The sequence below is a fragment of the Paroedura picta genome, chromosome 12 (genome assembly GCF_049243985.1).
Source record: "Paroedura picta isolate Pp20150507F chromosome 12, Ppicta_v3.0, whole genome shotgun sequence".
Taxonomy (NCBI): domain Eukaryota; kingdom Metazoa; phylum Chordata; class Lepidosauria; order Squamata; family Gekkonidae; genus Paroedura; species Paroedura picta.
In genome coordinates, this window is record NC_135380.1 from 37,488,628 (window position 1) to 37,513,722 (window position 25,095).

The following is a 25,095-nucleotide window of genomic DNA, read 5'->3' on the forward strand; positions in this document are numbered from 1 at the left end:
GACTAGGATCAACCTCAGATTTGTTGACGTTTTTCCCAGCATGAAAGGACCATGCTTGAAATAACACACACCAAGAATTGCCCCCTCCCCTGTGAACTTTAAATTTATTATCGTTATTTAATGTTTTTGCACTCAGATGGAGGAGGAAAACCCATCTGAGATCAGCACCGATCCAAAAGCTCCCCAATAAGATGCAAAAGAAAAGGGGTGGTGGTGGTGGTGGTGTGTGTGTGTGTGTGTGTGTGTGTGTGTGTGTGTGTGTTTGTGGGGGGGGGGAAACAGTGGCAATCTTAAGCCCAGCTCTTTGTTTCCACAACTTCTATGGCACTGCCCCCTAGTGGGTCTGCTGTGAGATGTTCAGCTACACACGGGAGCGGGAGTCACAATTGTGAGGTGAAGGACGACTCCTCTCTTTTCCCTCTGGCCAGAATGACTGAGAGCAAGTCCTCGACACAGAGGCTTCCCCCTATGGGCTAGATCAGGGGGAAACGGGAGAGAAAACCCAAAGACGTTTAACGCCTCCAGTCATTGGGGTTCTGTTGGAAATGCTGTTATTTTGAGCAGTGTGTGTGGGGCACCGCGTGCTGCCAGGCATCAGTGGAAAAGCTCAATACGCTCAGCAGCAAACACCTGTGGGTTAGAAGGAGACCAATGCACAGCGACGCTTGTTGTTTCAAGCTCTGGAACTGAGAGATCTCTCGTTCTGGGTGATAAGATTAGGAAAGATGGCTTTAATTGTATTAGCTTACTGCAGATCCGAGCAGCACAGAAACCAGTGGAAGGGAGAGAAAAGGGACAGGATTAGTATACATAATCGGACCTACCAGAGAAGGCCTATTTTTATCTCCTTTTTTGTTATTTTTTTTTCAGGGGAGGGGGGGTAATAACAAAAATCTGTACTGTTTGCTTCTGTTGTTTAGTGCAGGGGTAGTCAACCTGTGGCCCTCCAGATGTTCATGGACTACAATTCCCATGAGCCCCTGCCAGCACATGCAGGTCTGCGCATGTGCGTTTGCACCATGCGCGGCCGCAAACACGCATGTGCAACCTAGTGGTTGGGGACCACTGTTCCAAACCACTCTGCCAATTCATCTTCTCTGCCATCTGCTACAAAACTGAGAGCCAGCTTGGTTTAGTGGTCAAGAGTGGTGGCCTCTAATCTGGAGAACTGGGTTTGATTTCCCACTTCTCCGTTGGGTGACCTTGGGCCATTCAGAGCTCTCTCAGAGCTCTCCCGGCCCCATCTCCCTCACAGGGTGTCTGTTGTGGGGAGAGAAAGGGTAGGCAATTGTAGGCTGCTTTGAGACTCCTTCGGGTAGTAAAAGGCCAGCTCTCCTTCTTCATCCTAACTCACCCCTGTTCCCTGTCTGCCTAAAATGAATCTGTACAATATACACGTACACACACCACAGACAAGCCTTGGAGCTGAGAAACCAAAATGGCAGGAGCTGCGTGACCAAAAATGCTAGGAATGTTATTTCATTCCTGCTATCTAAGGGGACAGTGCACCACTGGCGGGTAGGGGGACAAAGAAAGGGACTTCAAAGGTTAGTTTTGTTTCTGTCTGAAGAAAGTGGTTTGGAGAGACCAAGGAAGCAGCAGAGTGGGCGGCTGACAGCTTACATTGGCAAAGGCGAACTAAAACCAGTCATTGTCCCCAGCTGCCCATGTGGTCCCTATGCCAGTAATCCTGGAAGTGTTCAAAAAGAACTCCCTTAAAGCTACAGCAGTGGCAGAGGGCAGTGATCCAATGGCCCATGCTGCATCATTCTAGGCCTCTAGGGCATCTCCTTTCGTGTCAGGGGAGCACCGACATTCAAAGCCCACTGGAAAGGTTTATGAAAGTGGTCTCCGGAGCTGCAACCATCCTTTGAGAGCAATGTGTTGTGCAACCAGAAGGTGCCTCATCTAGACAGGTGATAAAAAGCCCAGGTGCCCTTCACCCCTGACGACAGAGGCACACTTGTGGACACCCAAGAAGGGACTGTAGCCAAGCTCAGCAGATTGACCAATGGAAAGGTCCCATTGGGCATGGTAGTTGACATGAGTTGAGTTGGGGAAATCAGTCACATTTTCACCTTATAAACTGCTCTGAAGTCACCCCCGAGGTGGGGGTGGGGGGTAGTCGTGCCTTCTCTCCCAATTTTCCTAGTGGGAAGGTCTAGACAGCCCCTGTTTGTCCCTTCCTTGGCATACATGTCTCCTAGGATCATGCAACTGAGAACAGATGAGGTCCAAGGAAGGAGAAAAATAGGGTTGCCAGCTCCGGCTTGGATAATTCCAGGATATTTTGGATGTGGAACTTTGAGATGGTAGGGTTTGAGGAGTGGAGGGACCTCAGGGACGTATGAAGCCATAGAGTTTACCTACAAAGGCAACCATTTTCTCCAGGGGAAACAATCTCTAGAGACCAGTTGTAATTCTAGGATGTCTCCAGCCACCACCTGGAGACTGGCAACCTTAACACAATCTCATTTCTCTTTAAGGAAGCAGTTTCGGAGAAGAGGCGTAAACCCCTCCTCCCCTCCCTCGTGACCATGAGTTTCCTGACCTGACATTTCGCATACAGCAGATGTTTGTATGGGCATGTTTGTCACATCCACACATTGTGGTCCGAAGGGCAGGACCACCCCTTCCCTGGAAAGCAAAGTCTCACTTGGCAACCTGTCTTTGCCTGCCGCTGTTCCTGGGGCCATCAAGCCGGGCCTTTTCCATCCTATGATCTCTTTGCCTCCGTCCCCCCCTCAGCTCTTTGTCTGCTGCCGTCCCAAAGAACCTGCATTCCCTTCCTCACTTCCTCAACAAGGAGCTTAAGGAGTGAGAGCTGAGCTTCTCCGTCTCCCGAGAGCCTGTCTCCAGAAGGTAACAATGTGGGGTGACGGGATCCCACCTTCCCCCAGCGATGCCCCCTCAGACGTGCTTGCACAACAGGGCAAGTCGGCTCCACGCTGAGGCCGCCTATCTGGCAGGGCCCAAAGGAATCGTGCGCCGCAGGAGGTCAGGGAACTCGACGCGTCCAAGGCCTGGAAGGGCCCCCAGTTAACTTCCATGTTATTTCCAGTAAGGTGTGGGCTGCGGCTTGCCATGACCGCCGGAGACGAGGAAGGTCGTGCAGGAATGTAAACAAAGCGAGGCGCTGGGGTTTAATCTAATCTTATAGCTAATGTAGCCTTTCAACAGAGGCCACAGCAACTGATACTTGGCTTCATGCTGCACTGCTCCGGCGAGAGAGAAGTGGACGGCTGGCGGGAGTGCAGCTTTTCTTAATTCTGGCCTGAGGAATCCAATTGATGACTCCACTCCCCCAAGCGCCGTGAAACAAACTCCCTGGGCTGGCGATCCAGGACAGCACAATGCTCGATTGTGGACGGTTTCGAGAAGGAGTTAGGGAAGGAGACAGAATGGAGCGAGACGCACGTGCCTGGGTGAGGGTCGTGGCCCAGCAGCAGAGCACATGCAGAAGGCCCCGGCCGCTGGCATCTCCGGCTGTTCTCAGGGAACAGGCGGTCAAAAAGACCTTTCCCGGGCCAGGAAGCACCTGCCAGCCGGATGACAGAATCAGCTGGATGGACTCAGTGTATCTTGCACCTTTGTAAGAGACAAAGCCCCAAAAGGCAGAAGCCTGAGCTCTTTGGAGCCTCTGAAACCTTGGGGACAGGGAACCAGGACAAGGTGCTTCCATGCATCCCCTAGGCTGAAGATACCACATGCAAATCTGTACATACGTCAGTAAAAATCGACGGGCACTTGTCCCTGTGCTCCAGGAATAACCAGCCTATTGGGCCTGAGAGGCTGGTGTGCTGCCATGCAAAAGGAGGAGGGAGGGGGAATTGGGCTGCATTTAGCCAGATGCACTAGGAGAAAGCCCTAGACTTGCTTTAGACCTGGCCAGGTAGCTGAATGGACAAGGGAGATGTTACTGGGCCTAAACCACATGCATCACATTCTCCCATACTGATGGCCCCGGTGGCATAGAAGGTGCTTCTGGGTTGCACCTCAGAAGCCTGGACAACAGACTGGCCCTGAGCACTGACCACAGTGGTCTGCTAGCCACACATCCCAGAGGGGCTGCCTACCTCTGAGGTGCATGCAAAGTTGTATGCAACTGTTTGTTTCCTATTATTCACCAGCTTATGGAAACCACGCCACTGCTTTCTGGCTAGGAGAAGCACAGTGCACATTTGCGATTCACAAAACCGCCTCTCCCATGCTCCAGAAGAAGAGCACCTACTGCTAATCAAGTGACTGCATCTCATCTAGTGCTTACATGTTGCTGAAAAGCTAGATTGCCATGAGAGGTGCTGGCTCCGGATGCCTAGAAAGCATTCCCTTCCATTCATCCAATTCAGTGGGACTGCCTGCTGTTAAGGCCAAGACGACAGAAGGCACTCCAGACTTCTCCAGAGCTAGGCTCTTCCTTGTTGCTTCACGGTTTGAGGCCTAGCAATAAAAACAGTGGAAGATTCACAGATCCTGGGGTGGAAATCAAGCTTTGCGTTCAGAGCGGCTCATTCATCCTCCACGTTTCTCTGGCATGGCAGCAAGGTAGCAGAAGAGACGGCTTGCCAGAACGAGTTCACCTATGGCAAGGCAATTGTTTTCACAGTAGGCACACTGGTGTTTCCCATGGCAGACGCAGAAGATGTGAGCAGCAAGAGCGCCTGCTCTGTGAGCAACAGGCATTTGACTGCAAGCCAACAAACAGTCAGGGTCTAACAGGAATCAGGGTTTCTCTCACTGGGGAGATAGAGATGGGAAGCATGGTCCCAAGGAGTCCTGATTACCTACACAGGGGTGGCCGGACTGTGGCTCTCCAGATAGGCTAGATATCAGGAAAAAAATATTTCACAGTTAGAGTAGTTCAGCAGTGGAATAGGCTGCCTAAGGAGGTGGTGAGCTCCCCCTCACTGGCAGTCTTCAAGCAAAGGTTGGATACACACTTTTCTTGGATGCTTTAGGAAGCTTTGGGCTGATCCTGCATTGAGCAGGGGGTTGGACTAGATGACCTTTATGGCCCTTCCAACTCTATGATTCTATGATTCTATGTCCATGGGGCTGGTAAGGGCTCATGGGATTTGTAGTCCATGGAAATCTGGAGAGCCACAGTCTGGCCACCTCTGCATGAGACAAAGTACCAGAAGGAGTAAACTAGTCTAAGGTGGGCAAAACATCATGGTCCTCAGGCAGTGTCTGATGTGCAGAACAGTTAGAGGAGCACTCTAGTCTTATTCCAAGTCACATCACTGAGCTATCTAATAGGGTTACTAGCTCTGGGTTGAGAAATACCTGGATATTTTTGGGGGGCAGGGCTGGAGAGGGCAGGGATTGGGGCCGGGAAGAACCTCAATCTGGGGATAATGCCACTTTCCAAAGCAACCCTTTTCTCCAGGGGAACTGATCTTGATCATGAGGAGATCGACTGTAGTAGCAGAGGTTTACAGGTGTCCCCTGGAGGTTGGCAAGCCTAATATCTATCCCTGCATCTTGTCTGGCCTGGCGAAAAGCAGCTGAATCTCGGACCATAGGCACCCATCTGCAGCTCTGCATTGGAGTGCGCTGGCATGCATGAATGTGTGCGCACACAAAGAAAGACACACACACTCCTTAGTTGTGTGACACTCAAAGTTCAACTAAATCCTCATGAGCACTCAAACACGATCCGTGCCATGAAAGAGAACTTATTTTGGCCAAGCTGAAAGTCAAGAGAGAGGACTGGTGCGTGCACGTAAGAGAGGGAGGGCTGTTTCTGTTTATTTCTTAAAAAATAAATTTCAGACCTCTCGAAAGCCGAGAAATCAATCGGACTCTGTTTGTTTTCAGAAACCTCAAGCCCGGCTTTGATCCGAGGAAGGAAATGTGCTGGGGGCGTTGGGGACGGGAGCCGTTCAATAGTGCAGGCTAATTGCTTGAAGTCAGAAAAGTGGGGACGGCGCAAACAGAGACGGCCTTAGATCATCTTCATGGAATCGATGGACAGAGAGGGGAAGCTTCCAAGCCTCCCCCCCCTCCCCACCTTTAGATCATATCCCCCAAAGTCCAAGGTGGGGGCAGAGGGCACTGAAGCGCACCAAGCCAGCGAGCACATCTCTGCCTGACAGGCGACTGCTGCATCGCTCCACTGCCCTCAGGGGCTTAAGGCGGCTTAGGTTTGCTCCCAGAAAGGTAAATTTCCCCTTAAAAAAAGAAAGAAAGAAAGAAAGAAAACAACCAAAACAAACAAACAAAGCAAGCAAGCCATGGGGAGAGTCACTGGAAGAGGGCGGGAACGCAAGGCCGACAGCACAACACAAAGCTCCCGAGCCTGTTTTCCTGATGTCTGCATCACTTTGGGAGGCGGTGCTGGGCCTCCCGTTTCTCTGCCTGGCTGTCGTTGCTGGGGAAAACAAGCAAGGCGCTGGGGAGCTCTGGGCTTTTCTTCTGCCTTGTTTTTAAGCGTGTCTGGCACGAGGCATATGTGTGCGTGTGTGCGTGTGCGTGCGCAAATGTTTCTACAACCCAAGTTCTGGGCAGGAAGGAAGACCAGCTGGCTGTGCAACCACTGGAATCGGCATCTGTTGCAAGATCAAGGAGGCCTGCCAGCCTCTGGAGAAGGGCAAAAGTGTTTTTAGAGGACAGCGACAGCGTCTGCTAAAGGCCGTGAGTCTTCGGGAAGGCCTCTTATTGTCAGGAGGGCTTTGGAAGCTGTGTGGCCTTTCGGCCATCTTCACAGGCTCTAGGGTGGCCAGATCCCCACAGCTGCCAGCAAGAGATGGGGGTAGGGTGGCCGGATCCAGGCTGGGAAACTCCTAGAGCAGGGGTAGTCAAACTGCGGCCCTCCAGATGTCCATGGACCAGCAAATGCTGGCAAGGGCTCCTGGGAATTGTAGTCCATGGACATCTGGAGGGCCGCAGTTTGACTACCCCTGTCCTAGAGTCCCTGGGGAGGACAGGGACTTCAGTGTCTCAGAATCCACCCTTCAAAGTATCTGTTTTCTCCAGGGAAACTGATCTCTGCAGCTTGCAGCTGAGCTGTAATTCCAGACCCCCCTCCCCGTTTCTGCCTGGAGGCTGGCATCCCTAATTGGCCCTAATCACTCCTTCCTTCTTGCCACTTACCACTACCTGCCAATAGCTCGTGTTTTGCTATTCCGGCATTGCCGTTTTGCACGTAGAACTGACAGTGGATTAATCCCCACTTATCTCCGAGACTTCTGCACAGTCTATGCAAACATCCCTCACGAGCCTTCAACTCACTGCCCCCTTCCCAAGAAGCGTGGTTTTGGAAATGCTCATGCAGAAGGAACCCACATTAATGTACTCTCCCCTACAATCCCCTCCCCTACAATCCCCTCAGCCTTCCCCTGCATCATCTTCTCTCCCATTATAATTACCTGGGGGTGGGCCAGTGGCAAAGACACCTCCCCCACTCTCTCTCTTTTCATGGGTGTTGTGGCATGACTCTAAACACAAGAAGAAGAAGAAGAAGAAGAAGAAGAAGAAGAAGAAGAAGAAGAAGAAGAAGAAGAAGAAGAAGAAGAAGAAGAAGAAGAAGAAGAGTTGGTTCTTATATGCCGCTTTTCTCTACCCAAAGGAGCCTCAAAGCAGCTTACGTTCGCCTTCCCTTTCCTCTCCCCACAACAGACACCCTGTGAGGGAGGTGAAGAAGGGAAACTAACCTCCGTAGTCTGAAGACAAACTGTAATTCTGGAGGATCCCCACGTCTCACCTGGAGGCATCCCTAGGTACAATGCCATTTTCTCCAGGTGAACTAATTACAGGTGATTTCCAGATTGCAGAGATCAGTTTCCTTGGAGGAAATGGCAGCTTTGATTCTGTACAACTAAAGAGGATAAACTCAAATACTTTGGCCACCTCATGAGAAGGAAGGACTCCCTGGAGAAGAGCCTAATGCTGGGAGTGATCGAGGGCAAAAGAAGAAGGGGATGACAGAGAATGAGGTGGCTGGATGGAGTCACTGAAGCAGTCGGTGCAAACCTAAATGAACTCTGGGGAATGGTAGAGGACAGGAAGGCCTGGAGGATCATTGTCCATGGGGTCGCGATGGGTCGGACACGACTTCGCACATAACAACAACAACAAAAGAGGATAGGAAGGTACACTACAATACAAATTAAATCAAACAATCCTGTACCAAAGAGATCTATAGAGTTGTGCAGGGCAGTATTAAGCCCTTATTTTGGCATTGGTAGAAACTCATTATGCGAGCCGTAGAAATAGTTTGAAGAAGATCTTTGTTAAGCTTTAAGGACTGGAAATTAGTTGAAAGCCTGTGTTCAACTAATTCTGTATATCACCGCGAAGTGTCCAGTCTTTCTTGAAGAGAAAACAACAGCCTTATTAAGTTCCATGCTGACTGCGTTCCTGAGTCAAAGAATAAAGACAACCAATCTTGTTATTCCACTTTGTATATATGCCACTGGCACAGGCTTGTTGGATTTAATTTACTTAGATTCTGTCACATTATAAGCTTACTGTAGCCCCTCCCCACCAAAACTCTACCCTCCCTTGACAGGGCCTTAACTTCTCCAGGAATTTCTCAACCCGTACTTGGCAACTCTAAGTAAAACAGCACAGAAGAAAACTATCCAACAGGGAAATCTCAAGAGTCTGCATTATCACGTATGTTTTGTGGCATTGTTCTACAATACTGTGTTTGCACAGCAGGCTGTATCGTTTGTTTTTTTTCGTTCGAAAATAAAGTTTTCCTGAAGATTAGTTACCACCTCTGCAAATGTTACTACTGCCTTTATGAGACTCACGTAGAAACCTTTTCTATATGGGTGCCCAAAACTGCCCTCCATCTAGAACTAGTATCATTTCTCTAGCTGAGTTGTGTAGTCTACAAGAAACCAAGAGAGGCGGACTCTATGGTCAACAGGAAAGTAACAGATTGTACTTTCTGAGTGTGACACCTCCATAACTATTATAAATCTGTTGGATGACTGATCCATCCATCCATCCATCCATCAATCAATCAATCAATCAATCAATCAATCAATCAATCTTGTATTATGGTGACAGGCCCACTGAACTGATGAACATACATGTGGAAAAATGCTGTTCAGTTTGTTCATACACATTTGTTCTGCTGCTGCTGTCCACTGGCATAGACCAGTTCAATTTCCTGTTACTGGGTCTGCATTTTGTTTCCATAGCTGTATCCACTTGGACACATTTCAGAATTCTGCCTGGTTCCTTTGGATCTCTGCATTCCTTGGTTGCCTCATTCAGCTTCTTTCCTCCTCTCTTAATTGTTGGGCTTTCAAGTAGATGTCACACTGATACAACGGGTGATGCGTCACTTCTAGTCCATTGGTGTTTACATCTGGATGGACTGTGCACAACTTCAGGTGACACAATGATGTGCACATTGAAATATCACATCACAGACTGTTCCTGAGAGGGCAGCAGTGTTCCCTTTCCGCTGCTTCTGCTGCAGATCCAAATTTTCCCATGTTGTCAACATTTTGTCCAAATAAATATTATTCTCCTGCCATCGTATGCTTATGGAACTGCCAATGATAACAAAGTATTCAATTCAACAACTTGGTTTCAGCGACATTTGGTCTCTTGGTGTCCTCCTTAGTGGAATTTCTTGTAAACAGATTGAGTTATTAAATATTCACAGCGTAACCTCCTCAGGCATGTTGAAAGTCCACAGATATGACTGCAATATACTCCCTTCACACTTCTCCAGCCTGCTTTCCAACAACTTACCTCGCTAATTCTCTGGCTACTATTTGCATGGGAGACCTCCAAAGATTTGGGTGGTAGTTCCTCCAAGGAACACCTCCAAGGTCATGACATGGAGGCAGCCAATGGAGCTCCGAACATCCCTTGCTTGGTTGCATGACAATCCTCAGATCTCCTGATTGCACTAAACATTCCGTACAAAAATAAATACTAAATTTATCACCTGGATATATAAGAAGAATGTGCCTGAGCCAGAAGCCACCAGAATAATCTCATAACGTGTTTACATATTTTGGAAGCACTGGATGGCTTACCTCCAGAACTGGGGCGATGGGAACAGGAGTAGAGATTGGCGGATATCAAAGCCTATGGCTTTCACATTCAACGGGACATGTTCTCTTCCTCTGAGGCTATCCTCAAGTCACTATTTTTGGTAAATATTGCCAGAATCACTCTAGCCTTATCCTACTTGTTCTTCTGACATGATCCGGCTGTATTCTACTCAACTGTATTTTGTCAATCCATTCTCTTCTCCCATTGTTGCATTATCAGTGGTGGTGGGATGCTCTGTCAAGCTGCAGATGATGTATGGCGACTCTTTGGGGTTGCCAAGACAAGAGACGTTCAGCAGTGGTTTGCCATTGCCTGTATCTGCATAGCAATCCTGGACTTCCTTGGTGGTCTCCCATGTAAGAATGAACAAAAGTCGACCCTGCTTAGCTTCCACGTTTGTCGCTTGGCTCGGTGTCAGAGACAAGCTGTAAAATCCCAGTGAGGGTGTATTGTCAGAAGCCTCCCAGAAACGAATCATGACAACCACATATTGCATAGTGTCCAACAGTAACGGAGGAGGTTCACAATCATTTGCCAGGCTCAATTTGGAACCACTGATTCCGCTCATGCAAGACAGTTACCCAAAGTTCTTTGCAACTGACTGCATCCAATTTATTTTCCAGGGGGAGGTAGGAATCATTGAGAGCAGGATAGACGAACTCTGCCCCAATACCAGGGGAAGAGCAATGGTTAAATGCCCATTTGAACGGGGGCATCTGATGGCCATGCACTCATCTCCAAGTATAAAAAAGTTAAACAACATGGACATATGACTCTACAAAGATGCAGAGAATGGACATACTCGCAACAGCCTCTTGTGGTGCAGAGTGGTAAAGCAGCAGGCATGCCATCTGAAGCTCTGCCCACGAGGCTGGGAGTTCGATCCCAGCAGCCGGCTCAAGGTTGACTCAGCCTTCCCTCCTTCCGAGGTCGGTAAAATGAGTACCCAGCTTGCTGGGGGGTGAACGGTAATGACTGCAGAAGGCACTGGCAAACCACCCCGTATTGAGTCTGCCAAGAACACGCTAGAGGGCGTCACCCTGAGGGTCAGACATGACCCGGTGCTTGCACAGGGGATACCTTTACCTTTACAGAGAGACATTCTATCAGGAACTGATCTCTGAGGTCAGGACCCATTTTCCTGGTTGCCTGTGCACTCGCAGATCCAATGACTCAAATGCACACCTTCTGTCATATCTAAGCAAGGCAGAACAATAATCTGGAGCTGGCAACCAAGTTTCCATAATGGCTATGAGCATGTGCCGGCTTCCAACTGTAACCTACATTCTGGATGAGCAACATTTGTTTCTCCCCCCCATGGTGGGTAGAGGAGGCACGTCACATGAGCAGACATGGTTCAGAAGCAGATCTCTGAGACCCATTATGGACTTTCCATGAGCATCCGCGAACATGGAGAGAATACTTCCATGGAAATAAAACAGCAACTTTTGCCCATTGCTAATGATGAACAGTAACTCTGGGAGTGAAAAAAAGAAGGCGTACAGACTCTTTGTCTGTTTCACAGGCGGGGAAGGCAAGAAGGGTTAGTCACTCGATGGGTCTCCTAGGGAGTGGAGGGAAAGAGCTGGAAACGTCTCAGACCCCATGCATCTGAAAGGTCAACCCTAAATCCGGCTACTTCTTTGCAGGACCCTTGGTAGGAGAATGGAAACAATCCCTTTTTCTCTGGCTCGGTTGGCAACCAGCGAGCCAGTGACGGAAAGCACCCAAGCAATTTATTAGAAGCAAATGACTAGTAGCCTGGCAGCCTTTCCCACATTTGCACTGGGCACTTTTTCAGAACAGCCTGATTCCCAGAGATATTAATATCTATAATGTCCCCCTCCCCAAAGAGGAAACATTGAAAATTATTAAATGGCAAGCACGCTTCAGACCCTGTGTGCCTCATAAAACGCGGTGCAATAAAGCTACTTCCTTATCCCCCCCCCATCCTGTCAACACACATAATGGGGAAGGGAGAGTTAGGGTGGTGACTGGGGGTGGGTGGTATGAGGGGAGTGCCACAAACTGGAGAGGCAAAAGGAAAGTATTAATCAAGTCTGCAAAGTGCTCATTGACAACAGAGTTGCCAGTTTACAGGTTTAATGGTCTTTGTGGTTCCAGAAGGAAAAAAAAATCATTACTCACTACCAAATAGGTTTTTATTATCACAGCTGCTGGGTCCTTCATCTCGCAGGGTTTCTCGTCTTCTGCTTCTCAAACGTCATTCTGTTCTGACCATTGGTTCCGCACTGACAGCTTGCTAAGTTGTGACTTGCGCTGCCTACAGTTCTGAACTCAAGCTGGCTGAACTCAATCCATGGTTTGGGTTTCCAAGCATCAGCTGACAAACCCAGGTTTAGAGTTATATGTCTGCTTTCCTTTTCCCTCCTCGTGGTACCCAGTTTCCGGTTTCCATGGTGCTGTAGCCTCCACAGTTACGTCTCTGGGTTACTTAGTCTGACACCAAGCCAAGTGACAATTAGCAGCGACTATTGTTTTCAAGTGCGCTTCAGGCTCCCGTTTCCGATTCAAATGTGCCAGTCGGCTGCTAGTTCTAGTGTCTCAATGCAGACATCCCGCTAAATCAGTGGTTCTCAACCTTCCTAATGCTGCGACCCTTTAATACAGTTCCTCATGTTGTGGAGACCCCCAACCATAACATTATGCATGTGTTCTTTCACAGAAATTAAACCAAAACTGACCAATGGCCTGGAGATCCATTGCTCATGATTGTATATAAATAGTTTCCCCCCCAGGATTTCTCAGTTCAGTTCTGCCTCTTGTCCCACCATGCCGATCTCGCTCTTTTCCGCTGCTCCAGACAGACACTCTATCTCGATCTACCCCGCAAGGCTGTTGTGTGGGTGGCACAAGCCTCCCCAAGCCAAGCTGCTTGCCCTGCCACGACCCCTGTGAAAGGGTCATTCGACCCCCAAAGGGGTCCTGACCCCCAGGTTGAGAACCACTGTGCTAAACCATGGCAACGCATCTTTAACCACGGCTTGCAAACCCACATCTAATGCAGTTTCAAATTCTGGTTTGCCCACCAATCACAAAACCGTTTTGTCAAGTCGGACAGCACACCTAATCCATACTTAAAATGTGCCAAGTCGAACCACCAGCAATCCTGGCACCATGCGGTCCATTCTAAGTGGCCGAGGCTCTCTAAATGCTCGGGCAGAGAATGGTCTGCTCCAGCATCTACTCTATCCACTGAGCCACTGGGGAAAGCAGGGTATAAATGTAATAAATAAATAATAATGATACCTGAAGTTAATTAACCAAGGATGCCAAGGACTGAAGCGGAAACACTCTGTCCTGAAAGCACATGCTCTGCTAATGAGTCACACTCCCACCCTAAAATAGGGCCTAACATTGTTGATGCATGAAGTTGCCTTATACCACATCAGACCACTGGCCCATCTAGCTCAGTACTGTCCACGCCAAAAGAGAACCTCATGCATGCAAAGCAATCATGGCCTTCCACCGATTGGCCTATGGCACCAAAAAGCTTTGTTTCCCCATACTTCCTTTTGCTCTTTCCCATTTCCTAATCCCCCCATTCCCACTTCCTTCCTTACTTGTAGAGTCCATCTGGCTCCAGGCACTTGAAAATGACGGAGTAGAGGCTGGTGTCCGGGGCATCCCCGTGGCTTCTGCCAGCAGCCACGCAGGTGGTTCCAAGGCCAGACAACAAATCATCAGCGAAGCTCAAGGACTCTCCTGCAGAGAACAGAAGCAAAGGTGAGCTGGCCGCCTTTCTTTTCCTCTTTGCATGTGTGTCCACCCTCCTTCCCTCCCATCCAAAGCTCGTGGTTGCTGGCACTGGAATCAAATGGGCGGAGGTTTTAGGACAGGGTGGAGTTTGGAGAGGAGGTGTCTCCATTTCTGGGTGATGTTCTAGGACAGGGGTGGGCAAACTGCGGCCCTCCAGATGTCCATGGACTACAATTCCCATGAACTGTCAGGGGCCCAAGGGAATTGTAGTCCATAGACATCTGAAGGGCCGCAGTTTGCCCACCCCTGTTCTAGACGTTTGCAAGGAACATAGAGACATGGGGACATTTCTAGAACATTGCTATGTATGCTGTTTGGGGCTGAGAGTGGACAAATGGCAAGTATAGAGAGAGAAGAGCTGCTTTTCTGTACCACACATTTTACTACTCTAAGGAGTCTTAAAGATCCTCTTGTGGTGCAGAGTGGTAAGCAGCAGAAATGCTGTCTGAAGCTGTCTGCCCATGAGGTTGGGAGTTCGATTCCAGCAGCCGGCTCAAGGTTGACTCAGCCTTCCATCCTTCCGAGGTCAGTAAAATGAGTACCCAGCTTGCTGGGGGGTAAACGGTAATGACTGGGGAAGGCACTGGCAAACCACCCCGCATTGAGTCTGCCATGAAAACGCTAGAGGGCGTCACCCCAAGGGTCAGACATGACTTAGTGCTTGCACAGGGGATACCTTTACCTTTACCTTTATCTTTACGGAGTCTTAAGGTGGCTTACAATCACATTCCCTTCCTCCCCCTACAACTGAAACCTTGCAAGCGAGCTGAGGCTAAGAGAGCTCTGAGAAACCCTTGACCGGCCCAAAGTCACCCAGCTGGCTGCATGGGAAGTAGGAAACCGGAGGAATCAAACCCAGGGCCATTCTGCACCAGGATCTATGTAGCAAATTGGTTGCGGAATGAAAAATGCCATTTTAAATAGTGGAATTCGTCGTTATGCATACCTGGCTTTGTAGTGGAATCCAGTTGCGTTTCTATAGTTTCCCACAGGTTTCTGGTCTTGGCAAAAATCGCTAGCCAGGAAGCGATATTGCCAAGCTTTGTCCCACCCCTGGCCGTCAAGCAGCCAATGTGTGGCCGTTATCATGCTTCCAAAAAGCCCCTTTCCCTTTAGGTAAAAGGTAAAGGTATCCCCTGTGCAAGCACCGAGTCATGTCTGACCCTTGGGGTGACGCCCTCCAGCGTTTTCATGGCAGACTCAATACGGGGTGGTTTGCCAGTGCCTTCCCCAGTCATGACCGTTTACCCCCCAGCAAGCTGGGTACTCATTTTACCGACCTCGGAAGGATGGAAGGCTGAGTCAACCTTGAGCTGGCTGCTGGGATCGAACTCCCAGCCTCATGGGCAAAGCTTTCAGACGGCTGCCTTACCACTCTGCGCCACAAGAGGCTCTTCCTTTCCCTTTAAGGAAGGTTTAAAAAAAAAACACGTTGCAACGAATCTGTGTTGATTCGTTGCAACGGAGAGACCCATCTAGCTAGCAGGTGGTGTTTGAGGTGCTGTTTCATCGTTGCCACGCTCCCCCGAGTGAACCCCCCCCCCTCGCTGTACGGGCGTGATTTTAGGCCGAAAATACAGTGAAAAATAAAGGGAAAATAAACCAGCAAACGGGGCTGTGTGTTGCTTCGTGCTTGGTGACTTAAAACAGCTCTGGGGAGGGACTGCAGCCAGGGAAGCCTCGCTGGGTAAATGAAGGCTCGCTGGTGCGTTGTTCTCTGCTCACTTCAAGAAAAAAAAATGGCGATCGCTTCGCCGGAAGATCAGAGGAGAGAGCTAGGGGGAGGGACTTTGCAGAAACCGCAACAATGGTAACGCACAGAACTTTCCTGCTAGTGTTGCAGATTGGTTGCAAGAGTGTCGTGCTTTCCGGAGGGTGAATCCACTTTTGGGGATTTCCCTGAAAGTGCTACAACGAAGCGCTTTTTGTGGATCGGTTTCAGGAGTGTTGCAGATTGTCAACGACGTTGTGCATAACAGCAAAACAGTAGCGATTTCAATTTGTAACCATTGTGCTATTTTGAACGAGTGCGGAATGGCCCCCAGTTTTGCAGCTTAGAGGCTACATCTCTTAACCATGACACCAAGCTGGCCCTAGGGGGGAACAATTCCATTTTATTTGCATGCCGCCCACGGAGACTAATCTGAGTCCCGTCACCAAATTAGTCTCCGTGGGTGGCATGCAAAGAAAATGAAATTGTTCCCCCCTAGGGCCAGCTAGGTGTGCTTGGTGACCAGCTTGGTGACCAGCCTGTGGTCATGCAGGGCTTAGTGAGAGGGGGGGGGTGTTCCACTATACCGCACCAATACTCCGCTCGTAGCACCTGGCATTTGCTTTAGACATGAAATTATTTCTGGGCTCTTTTGTACGAACAACAAAACTGGTACAAGGGAAAGGGAGTGATTTAGCAAGAGAGGACACAACTTGTTTCAATCTAATTACTGTATTTTTAGCTTGCTTTTCAGCCAAGGATTGATTTACTAATCAAATACGAACGACGAGCAAAGTTCACGACGGGACGTCCCCTTGGAAGAGAACTCTGAACTGAGCGGGAGTCGAGGGTGGTGGGGAGAGGCCCAGCGGCCTCCTGCCTCCCCTCTCACAGCTTCGCATGCTGGAAAGAAGTGCGGGAGCTGGCCCTGGACCCAGGCGGGATGGAAGGAGCCAGGCCGAGCCCTTCCCTCCTGCGATGGCTCCATCAGGGACAGCTGGAAGCAACAGGAAGTGAGGAACTCGGTGAGGCCCAATGATGCCCGCCTGGCTGCCTCTGGCTCCCTTTCGGAGGGCCCTTGGAAGCCAGACCCTTCAGCACCCGCCCTCCTCCCCTGCACGTTGCTCTTTCAACTTCCCAACAGTGGAAAAGCAGCTGGGGGGGGGGGGGATGTTTGTATAAGGACTGCTGGAAGTAGACGTGAGGTGGCAGCTCTCCCCCTGCCCCCTGCCCCCCTACAAACTTGCTTTGTAAACTTTCAAAAATAGATCCACTGGATGCAAACAAGCAGACATCTGGATTACAGCCTTTGGGCTTTATATAAAAGTTGGCAGTTTCCAGAGCTGGACAGGTTAGGGGTGTGCATGTGCACACACACACACACATGTACATGCACACACTGGCACGCGCACGCACACACACGCACACACTGGCTGAGAGAACTTCCAGGAATGTGGAAGTTTAAAAAAAAGAAAGAAAAGGAGCCCCAAATCCTCCAGTGCTGAACTTTTGCAGTCACTTTGGGCAGGCTTCTTAGACAGAACAGTGGACACCACCCTGTCCCCCCCCCATCCATTGTGTTTTCTTGTTTCCCTTTCAGCCCCATCAAAGGCATATCAGCAGAATGACCAGTCCCCACTATACAAAGTCTTGTTTGATGCCCCCAAGATACGTATAGGCCTGATTCTGATTGAGACCACGACACACAGGGAGATGTGACTTCAGTTTTAGTTAAGAGCGGTGGCCTGGAATCCAGAGAGCTGGGTTTAATTCCCCCACTTTTCCACATGCAGCCAGCTGGGTGACCTTGGGCCAGTCACAGTCCTGTTAGAGTGCTGCTCACAGAGCAATTTCTCTCAGAGCTCGCTCAGCCCCACAGGGCGTCTGTTGGGGGAGAGAAAGGGAAGGTGATTGCAAGTCGCTTTGTGACTCCTTCAAGTAGTAAAAAGAGGGGGACGACAACAACAGAACAGCTCTTCTTCTTTGTCCCAGTGTTGGGTTGCTAGTCTCCAGGTGGGATCTGGAGATGTCTTGGAACTACAACTATTTATCGTATGGTCTATATCAGGGATAGTCAAACTGCGGCCCTCCAGATGTCCATGGACTACAATTCCCAAGGACCCCTGCCAGCAAATTCTGGCAGGGGTTCATGGGATTTGTAGTCCATGGACATCTGGAGGGCTGCAGTTTGACTACCCCTGGTCTATATATAGTACAGCCAGGTAACCCTACTATTGCAGGATTTTGTCTGGCAGCCAGGCAAGAGAGGTTCAGAGGTGGTTTGCCATTGCCTGCCTCCATGTCATGACCCTCCCTTTCCTTGGAGGTTTCTCAACCAAATACTAACCAGGGAGTCAGACCTCAAAAGTGAAGCAGGGTCTGCCTTGATTAGTATTGAGATGGGAGACTTTTATCTCCAGATGGCAGAGATCAATTTCCCTGCTGCTGTGGAGGGTGGGTTTTATGTCATTCTAACCCACTGAGCTCCCTTCTCTACCTCCAATCCCAGGCTTCATCCCCTGATCACCAGGAATGTCCCAACCCAGGGCAGATTCAAATGGGTAGCTGTGTTGGTCTGAAGTAGCACAGTAAAATCAGAGTCCAGTAGCACCTTTTAAGACCAACAAAGGTTTGAGGAAGGGTGCTTGCACTTTTATTTAATCAAGCATTTAATCAAGCTCATGCCTTGATTAAATCTTTGTTGGTTTTAAAAAGTGCCACTGGGCCCATTCTGCACACATCAGATAATGCACTTTCAATGCACTTTCAAAGTAGATTATCCTGTTCTGCACAGGAAAATCTAGCTGCAAAAGCACTTTGAAAGTGCATTATCCAATGTGTGCAGAATAGGCCAGGACTCAACCCTCCAGTGCAGTTATGCATCCTGCAATGGCTTTGGGAGTTGCTGTTTCCTCCAATGGGAAACTGCAATTTCCTCCAATGGCTATCCATTAAGTTTCCCTACTAGAGCAAGTGATAACTCCCTGGGGCCATTTAAACCTGAGATAATGGCATGAAGGGGGGGCAGGAAGGGGGAGCTGCTTCTCCCCAGGGACTACAGTTGCCTTCAGGACCCGGCCTCTGGATGCCTGAGAAGCACACGTCTCCCACCATGCATCTGATCGCAAGTCTGTGTGGCTGCCGTGAGAAGCGGATCATATGGAGTGGCCATAAATTGTGAGAAAGCACTAAACCCCTGGTGTGATAAACCAGCAGTCTAAAAGTCCATGAACTGATTATCTGGGAGGCAGTGGCCAGAGCACCACACGCACGCAAGGGCACAAATGCAAATTTTAGTTTCTTGCAAATGTACAAACAAGGAATGTGTTTTTTTTAATTGCCAATGACTGAAAAGGAAACAGATAAATTATTTTTCCTTAAGCAATCCCCTTTATTTATTAATTTAATTTATTTACCGCCAATCCTCAGCTAGCCAAAGAAACCAGTAAAACATTGCTTACAATCCTAATCACCATGTATCTAGAATAATATCCCCCCAAATACCCCCCTATTCTAATACAACCTGCGTGGGAGGCCTTAAATGTTTCTTCTCTACCACAACTCTGTCCAAAGTAGCCCTTTCTGAATGGGGAGCTAATCTTTATACTATGCAGATGAGCTGTAATTCCAGGAGCTCTGCAGGCCCCACCTTGAGGTTGGCCACCTCTGGGTTAGAAATATTCCTAGAGTTTTGGAGGTGGGACTTCAAAATCATACAATGCCTCAGAGTCCAGCCTTCAGCCTTCAAAAGAGACATTTTTGCCTGCAGTTGGGAGGGAGCGGTGCAGGAGTGTCCCTCCTGGGCTATGGGCTATGGCCAGCCCTTACCAGCAACTGTTTGTATTCTGGGGTGCAGACAGACAGACCATCATCAATCCTGTGAGTCTGGAAAGTACAGGAAGATCTAAATAAATATTTACAGCCTGAAACTGTAAATAGTGAACAAATAAATGGCTGAAGAGACATGGGAACTGAAGTGACTTTTTCAACCTTGACCTGGCAGATAAAATTAAAAAAAACAGTATGAAAAACCTTATTAAGTTCAAGACTGCTGTGCACACAGAGACCTCCTCTTACCAGCTTCCATGTGAGGCTACCCCACCTCCCTCATGAGGAGTCTGCTACTCAGGGAGAGGAAGGGAAGATGATTGGAAAATACTTTGAGACACCTGTAGCCTGCTGGGTTGCTGCGGCTCATTCCCAGTTTTCTCGGACCTCTCACAGCCCCACATCTCTCACAGATTGTGGGGAGACAAAGGGAAAAGGTGTTTGTAAACTGCTTTGAGACTCCTTTGGGTAGTAAACAACAGGGTACAAAAATCCAGTTCTTCTTCTAAGGAACAACCATGAAAGAAGCATGTGGGCACATAACATTTTGTCAACAGTGAAAAAATGAAGACAGAAGGAACAGGGTGGACCCCTGTATACTGTGACTACCTTACGTATATTAGGGCAGGGGGACATTTTGGTGTCTGTGGCCTAATTCACACAAGAAGGGAAATGGTGCATAACTGGGAGGAATTGGTTGCCATGTAATCTCCCACTAAGAAGAGTCTCCAATCTGATTTTCCTTTCACATATTTGAGGACACAGCTCTGGAAAGCTCATCTGTAATCACTATGCCACAATTCCCAAAGGTCAGTCCTCACCCACACTCAATGAACATTCCAAACAGGTGTTTGACACCCATATCTCCACACCCATGCCCATATTTGCCACCATGCCACCACAACCTCCCACACAACACATACATTCAACCCCATGGCCTTACAGAATGTACAACACCTCCCCTTTCTCTTCCCACTGCCAAGCTCTGGCTCCCGTTGTATTCTTGGATACAACGGGCTTTGCCCCTAGTTGCAAAATAACAGGCATCCGGAACAACCCTTCTGCAGCCTGACAATTGTGTCACTCAGGAGCACATCCTACTTGCGCTGGTTCAGTAGAAAAATCTGTAGCATTTTCTAGAAAAGGGGATCTCTGGTTAGCAAGTGGTGAGAAAGACCTTGGAGGGTCGTTGCCGGTCAGGTTAGATGGTACTCAACTAGAACCATGAGACAGTGTGTGAGGCTGGTACAAGGCAGTTTCAAAAGTCCAAAAAGGTAAGGTTGGGTCGCAGCACTTGCCAAGCACAGAGCCCACATGGTAAGTGGGAAGGAGGAAACGGCTTGAGAGCGGCATGAGGCGAAGCCTGCCCAGCCCACAACCACTGCGGACAAGCAATGGGGATCCCTAGAAGGAAAACACGGATGGAGAACCATGCCCGCTCCTGTGTCACCCTGGGCTGACCAGCTCACTTTCGTCTGACTATTATTTCCCCTTCTTCCTCTCTCTCTCTTTCGTGCCACCTGTTTTTAATTTGCTGTGGTGGGCATCTCTTGCTGTGATCACAACCCAATCTGGGAATCGCAAATGAGGCCGAGGATGGGGGAGACGAGAAGAAACTACATTCCCCCCCCTCTTCTCCCGAAAAAGAAAAAAAAACCTTTTTATTTAAGTTTGATTCATTTTGGAACTTAGAGCAGAAGAAAGATTAAACCCCCCCCCCACCACACACACACACATACCCACACACACACAACCTAACATAATGAAAACAAAGAGAAAATGTCTGTATGGATAAATAAATATATCGGTAGGTCTGGCGCAGGCACGATCGTGTTTCAGCCCCAACGGAGCTGTAATGGGGAACAGGCGCATTCCTACGCAGCGGGTCCCAATTCCCTATCCATTTTCAAGGAAAGGAAAACAGAATCCAATCATCGGAGGCCCAAATGGGCACAGAGGGCAGAGCCTGAGCGGGTAGGTGGGGCCCTGTCAGCAGTGCAGCTCCCCCCCCCCAACCCCGAGAGGAGAGCCTCCAGAACGGGGTCCACAGAGGGAGGTGGGGGGGGGAAGGTGGGTAAGCAGCAGAGGTCATTTCCATCCCACTCCTCTCTGGTATGATGATTTTGTCTTTTGTTCAGGAAACACCTGGCCCGCAAAGGTCTGCAGAACTGTGTCAGGTTGGGTGTATCCTCTGCACCCTTTCCTTCTCCTATTTTCCCACCTCAAAGTGTTAAGACTGGGGGGGGGGAGCCTTGTGCGGGTGGGCAATGTTGCTGGGCCTGTTAAGGCAGTGGTCCCCAACCTTTTTATTACCGGGGACCAGTCAACGCTTGACAATGTTACTGAGGCCCGGGGGGGGGGGGGTAGGCTTTTGCTGAGAGACATCACCACCCCTGCTCCACTTGCTTTCCTGCCAGCGCCCCTGATTTCCCGCCACCCGCTGGGGGGGCGCTGCCAGCAGCAGCTGCGCAGTGCCACGCCGAGGGGGAGCCCCAGCCATGACAGCCGCTGGAGATAACCAATGGTGAGCCGGCGGCAGAGTGGCAGGGCAGCCCCCGAGGCAGCAGCCGGGGAGGAGAACAAGGAGGATCTGCCGCCCGGTACCGACTGATTTACGGACCGGGACTGGTCCCTGGACCGGGGGTTGGGGACCACTGTGTTAAGGGATGGATTTGTTCAGATTCTTTTGAGGCAAAGCCTAAAGCAGGGAAATTTACCAGGCAAAAGTTTTGGGAAGTGAGTCTCCAGCCAAGATTGAAGGTCTGCTAGGTAAGGGGAGTCATGATGAGCAAGAATAAATAGAATCCATGTCCTCCCAGATGAACAGAACAAATTGTTTCCCAAGGAACGGAATCTGCAAGAGGGAAATTCCACATCCTGACAGAAGAATAAGAGAAATAAATCCATGACACATTAATAACTTTATGTATGTCTATCTAATTTATTAGGACAAATGCAAGTTCCATTGCCTTGCAGGGCCTCCTTGGTAGTAGCACACAAACTCTGGATTACATGCACTTGGGCTGGCCCTTCACTTCTGTGTTCTTAGAAAGGAAAAAAAAACTGCCTTTGTTGAAAGGCAGAATAAACACTGACAAATGAATAAACAAAAAATCAAGTAGAGCCAGCTCCCTTAGCTGTTTCTATACTAGAAAAGGCATGGGGGGAGGGGGGCAAGAGCTCCATGATCAGGACCTTGCAGCAAATGCAGAACTACGGATCCTTTTACATTTGTGTTGGTGGTCTTGCGATTGATCCATGCCCACCATCTCTTGGAAACTGGGAGGCTGGTGAATAAGAAGAGGACCTTTCTTGCATTCACACTCTAATTATGGGATCTCCTGGAGCCAAAGACCCAGTTGATACTTCCTTTGTTGCATGCTGGCCAAAGTCTGCTCCTGTTCACCAGGTCTTTGTGGACACACCTTGTTTTCCTCTATCTCTTCCCTACACCACCGATAAGCCCAGAACGTTCAGTGTTCAAGGGCATCAGAAAGGTGGAAGTCATGCTGGCCAGGTTTCATACTTCCCCAGTACAAAGAAAGGTGTCCTGTATTTTCCCAGCCTTTCTCTGCATCATAAATATGGGTGCTGCTTACCCGCCATTACAACCCATTGCCCACCACTGCTTTATTCGTTAGAAGGAGGTAAAGGGAGTGGGGGACTGGTACTGCACATGCTGTGACAGTCTGACTGCGTTGTATAATTCTCCTCTTCAGTCCTCTGTTTCAGGGAAATGGGTGTTTCTAGTATCAAAACATAGCTAGACCTTCCTCTGTGAACTCAACTGCATGCAAAAAACTCTTATCCTGTCACAGGGACTGGAGGAGAGAATGCACACTGCATGCAGACAGTTTCAGGTGGATAGCTGTGTTATTATGCCGTAGCAGAACAAAACTTGTGCCCGGTAGGACCCTATTTAGTCACAGCTGACTGACATTGACCCAGTAGGCTTTTCAAGACAAGAGCCTGCCATTGCCTACCTCTGCATAGCAATGCTGGATTTCTCTCATCTAATTCCAAACCAGGGCTGATCCTGCATAGCTTCCAAGACCTGATGGGCTATCCTGGGCAAATATATGTCAAGGCATTTTGCAGACCATTTTTAGGGTATGAGGTTTTGGTGAGTCAAAGCTCACTTTGTCAAGTCTTGTTCTAATTAAGTTGGGGGCTTTGAGCTGGGAAAACCAGGAGGAGGAGAATGACGAATATGATGGGAATATATAACAGAGGGAGGTCTGTGGACTGGAGAGGGATCGGGAAGAGGTACATGCCTGAAAGCAAAACCATTTCCTAGGGATTTGCTTTGTTTTTCTTTCTGAACCACACGCTGCTCACACTTTTCTAGATTAGCCTCTCTGCCTATAAGGATTAGAAACTAAAACTTCTCCAACTTCTGTGACATGCTGATATCTAGAGTCTGTCTCTCTTAAGAGAAAATAATGACACAGGGGGTTCCAGAGCACTGGAAGATCATGCCCTCCCCTCCCAGGGCTGGTGTTAGCACCGGGGTGTTGCCAGCTGGTCCCTCTCTCCTCCCCGATAGTGGGTATCAGTCTTGGGTGTGGGGCTTGTTTTATTGATCGCCTGTTGCTGTGTATTTTATATTGTTTCAGTATGTCCTTTTAATGAGGGTTGTAATGGGATTTTTAATGAGGACCTTGTGATCTGCCATGAGCCACTGTATGGGAGTGGTGGGATATAAATCAAATAAATAAATATAAATCAAATAAATAGTAATAATAAGCAGAACACACAGTGTTTTTCCCAGGGCTGTTTTTCCATAGTGCTTCCTGTGCAACGTGCAGGTAACCTTCCCTCTATCCAGATGCCTGTTTGAGCAGGCAGGTGGTGAGTGTCATTTGCATGAAAGGAAGTGTTCTGCTCCTCATTGCCCTTGGCAGGTGGTTCTGGTAGCCTTGCATTTGGGATCCTTGAGTGTATCTATTGACAGAGGGGGTGAGAGGAGACATCTATGGCCTTGATTGCCATGTCAGCCAGAGAAAGTTGAGAACAATCCAGTTTGGCAGAGAAACAAGAAGAGCTTTCCTTCCTTCCTTCCTTCCTTCCTTCCTTCCTTCCTTCCTTCCTTCCTTCCTTCCTTCCTTCCTTCCTTCCTTCCTTCCTTCCTTCCTTCCTTTCCTTCCTTTCCTTCCTTTCCTTCCTTCCCTCCCTTCCCTTCCCTTCCCTTCCCTTCCCTTCGCTTTTTAATACCTGAAAGAGTCCCAAAGCAGCGTGCAATCACCTACTTTTCTTCTCCCCACAACAGACACCCTGTGAGGTAGGAGAGGCTGAGAGAGCTCTGAGAGAACCATGACTGTGCCAAGGTCACACCATGAGTGGCAATTTTGTGGCCGCAAACGCACATGCACGGCAGTTTTGTGCATGCACACATGCGTGAAAGTGCCGCACATGCATGTTTGTGACCCCACTATGAGAGCAAACGCACATGCACAACAGTTTTGTGCATGTGTGCATGCGTGAAATTGCTGCACATGCGTGAAATTGCCACACATGCGCGTTTGCGGCTGCACATGACACATCCTCATTTGCGCATGGCCTGCCACACATGTGCAGCACCCGGATCGCCCTCCCCCCACCAGTCCGCAACCTGAAAAAGGTTGCGGACCACTGCTCTATGTGGCAGCCTTTTAAATACTTGAAGATAGTTATAAGATCCGCTCTCAGTTGTCTCCTCTACAGGCTAAACAGACCAAGCTCCCCCAACCGTTCCTCATACGTCATGGTCT

General features: G+C 49.1%; 1 protein-coding gene across 7 annotated transcripts in view; it reads right to left on the reverse strand.

The window, feature by feature from the left end:
* The window catches only part of ASTN2 (astrotactin 2), a 754,634-nt gene that overhangs the window by 32,465 nt on the left and 697,074 nt on the right, over positions 1 to 25,095 (reverse strand). For all 7 annotated transcript variants that reach the window (XM_077305065.1, XM_077305063.1, XM_077305067.1 and 4 more), the window contains one exon: positions 13,611 to 13,752. In XM_077305065.1, coding sequence (XP_077161180.1) covers positions 13,611 to 13,752 — 142 coding nt within the window. The remainder of the gene's footprint in view (positions 1 to 13,610; positions 13,753 to 25,095) is intronic.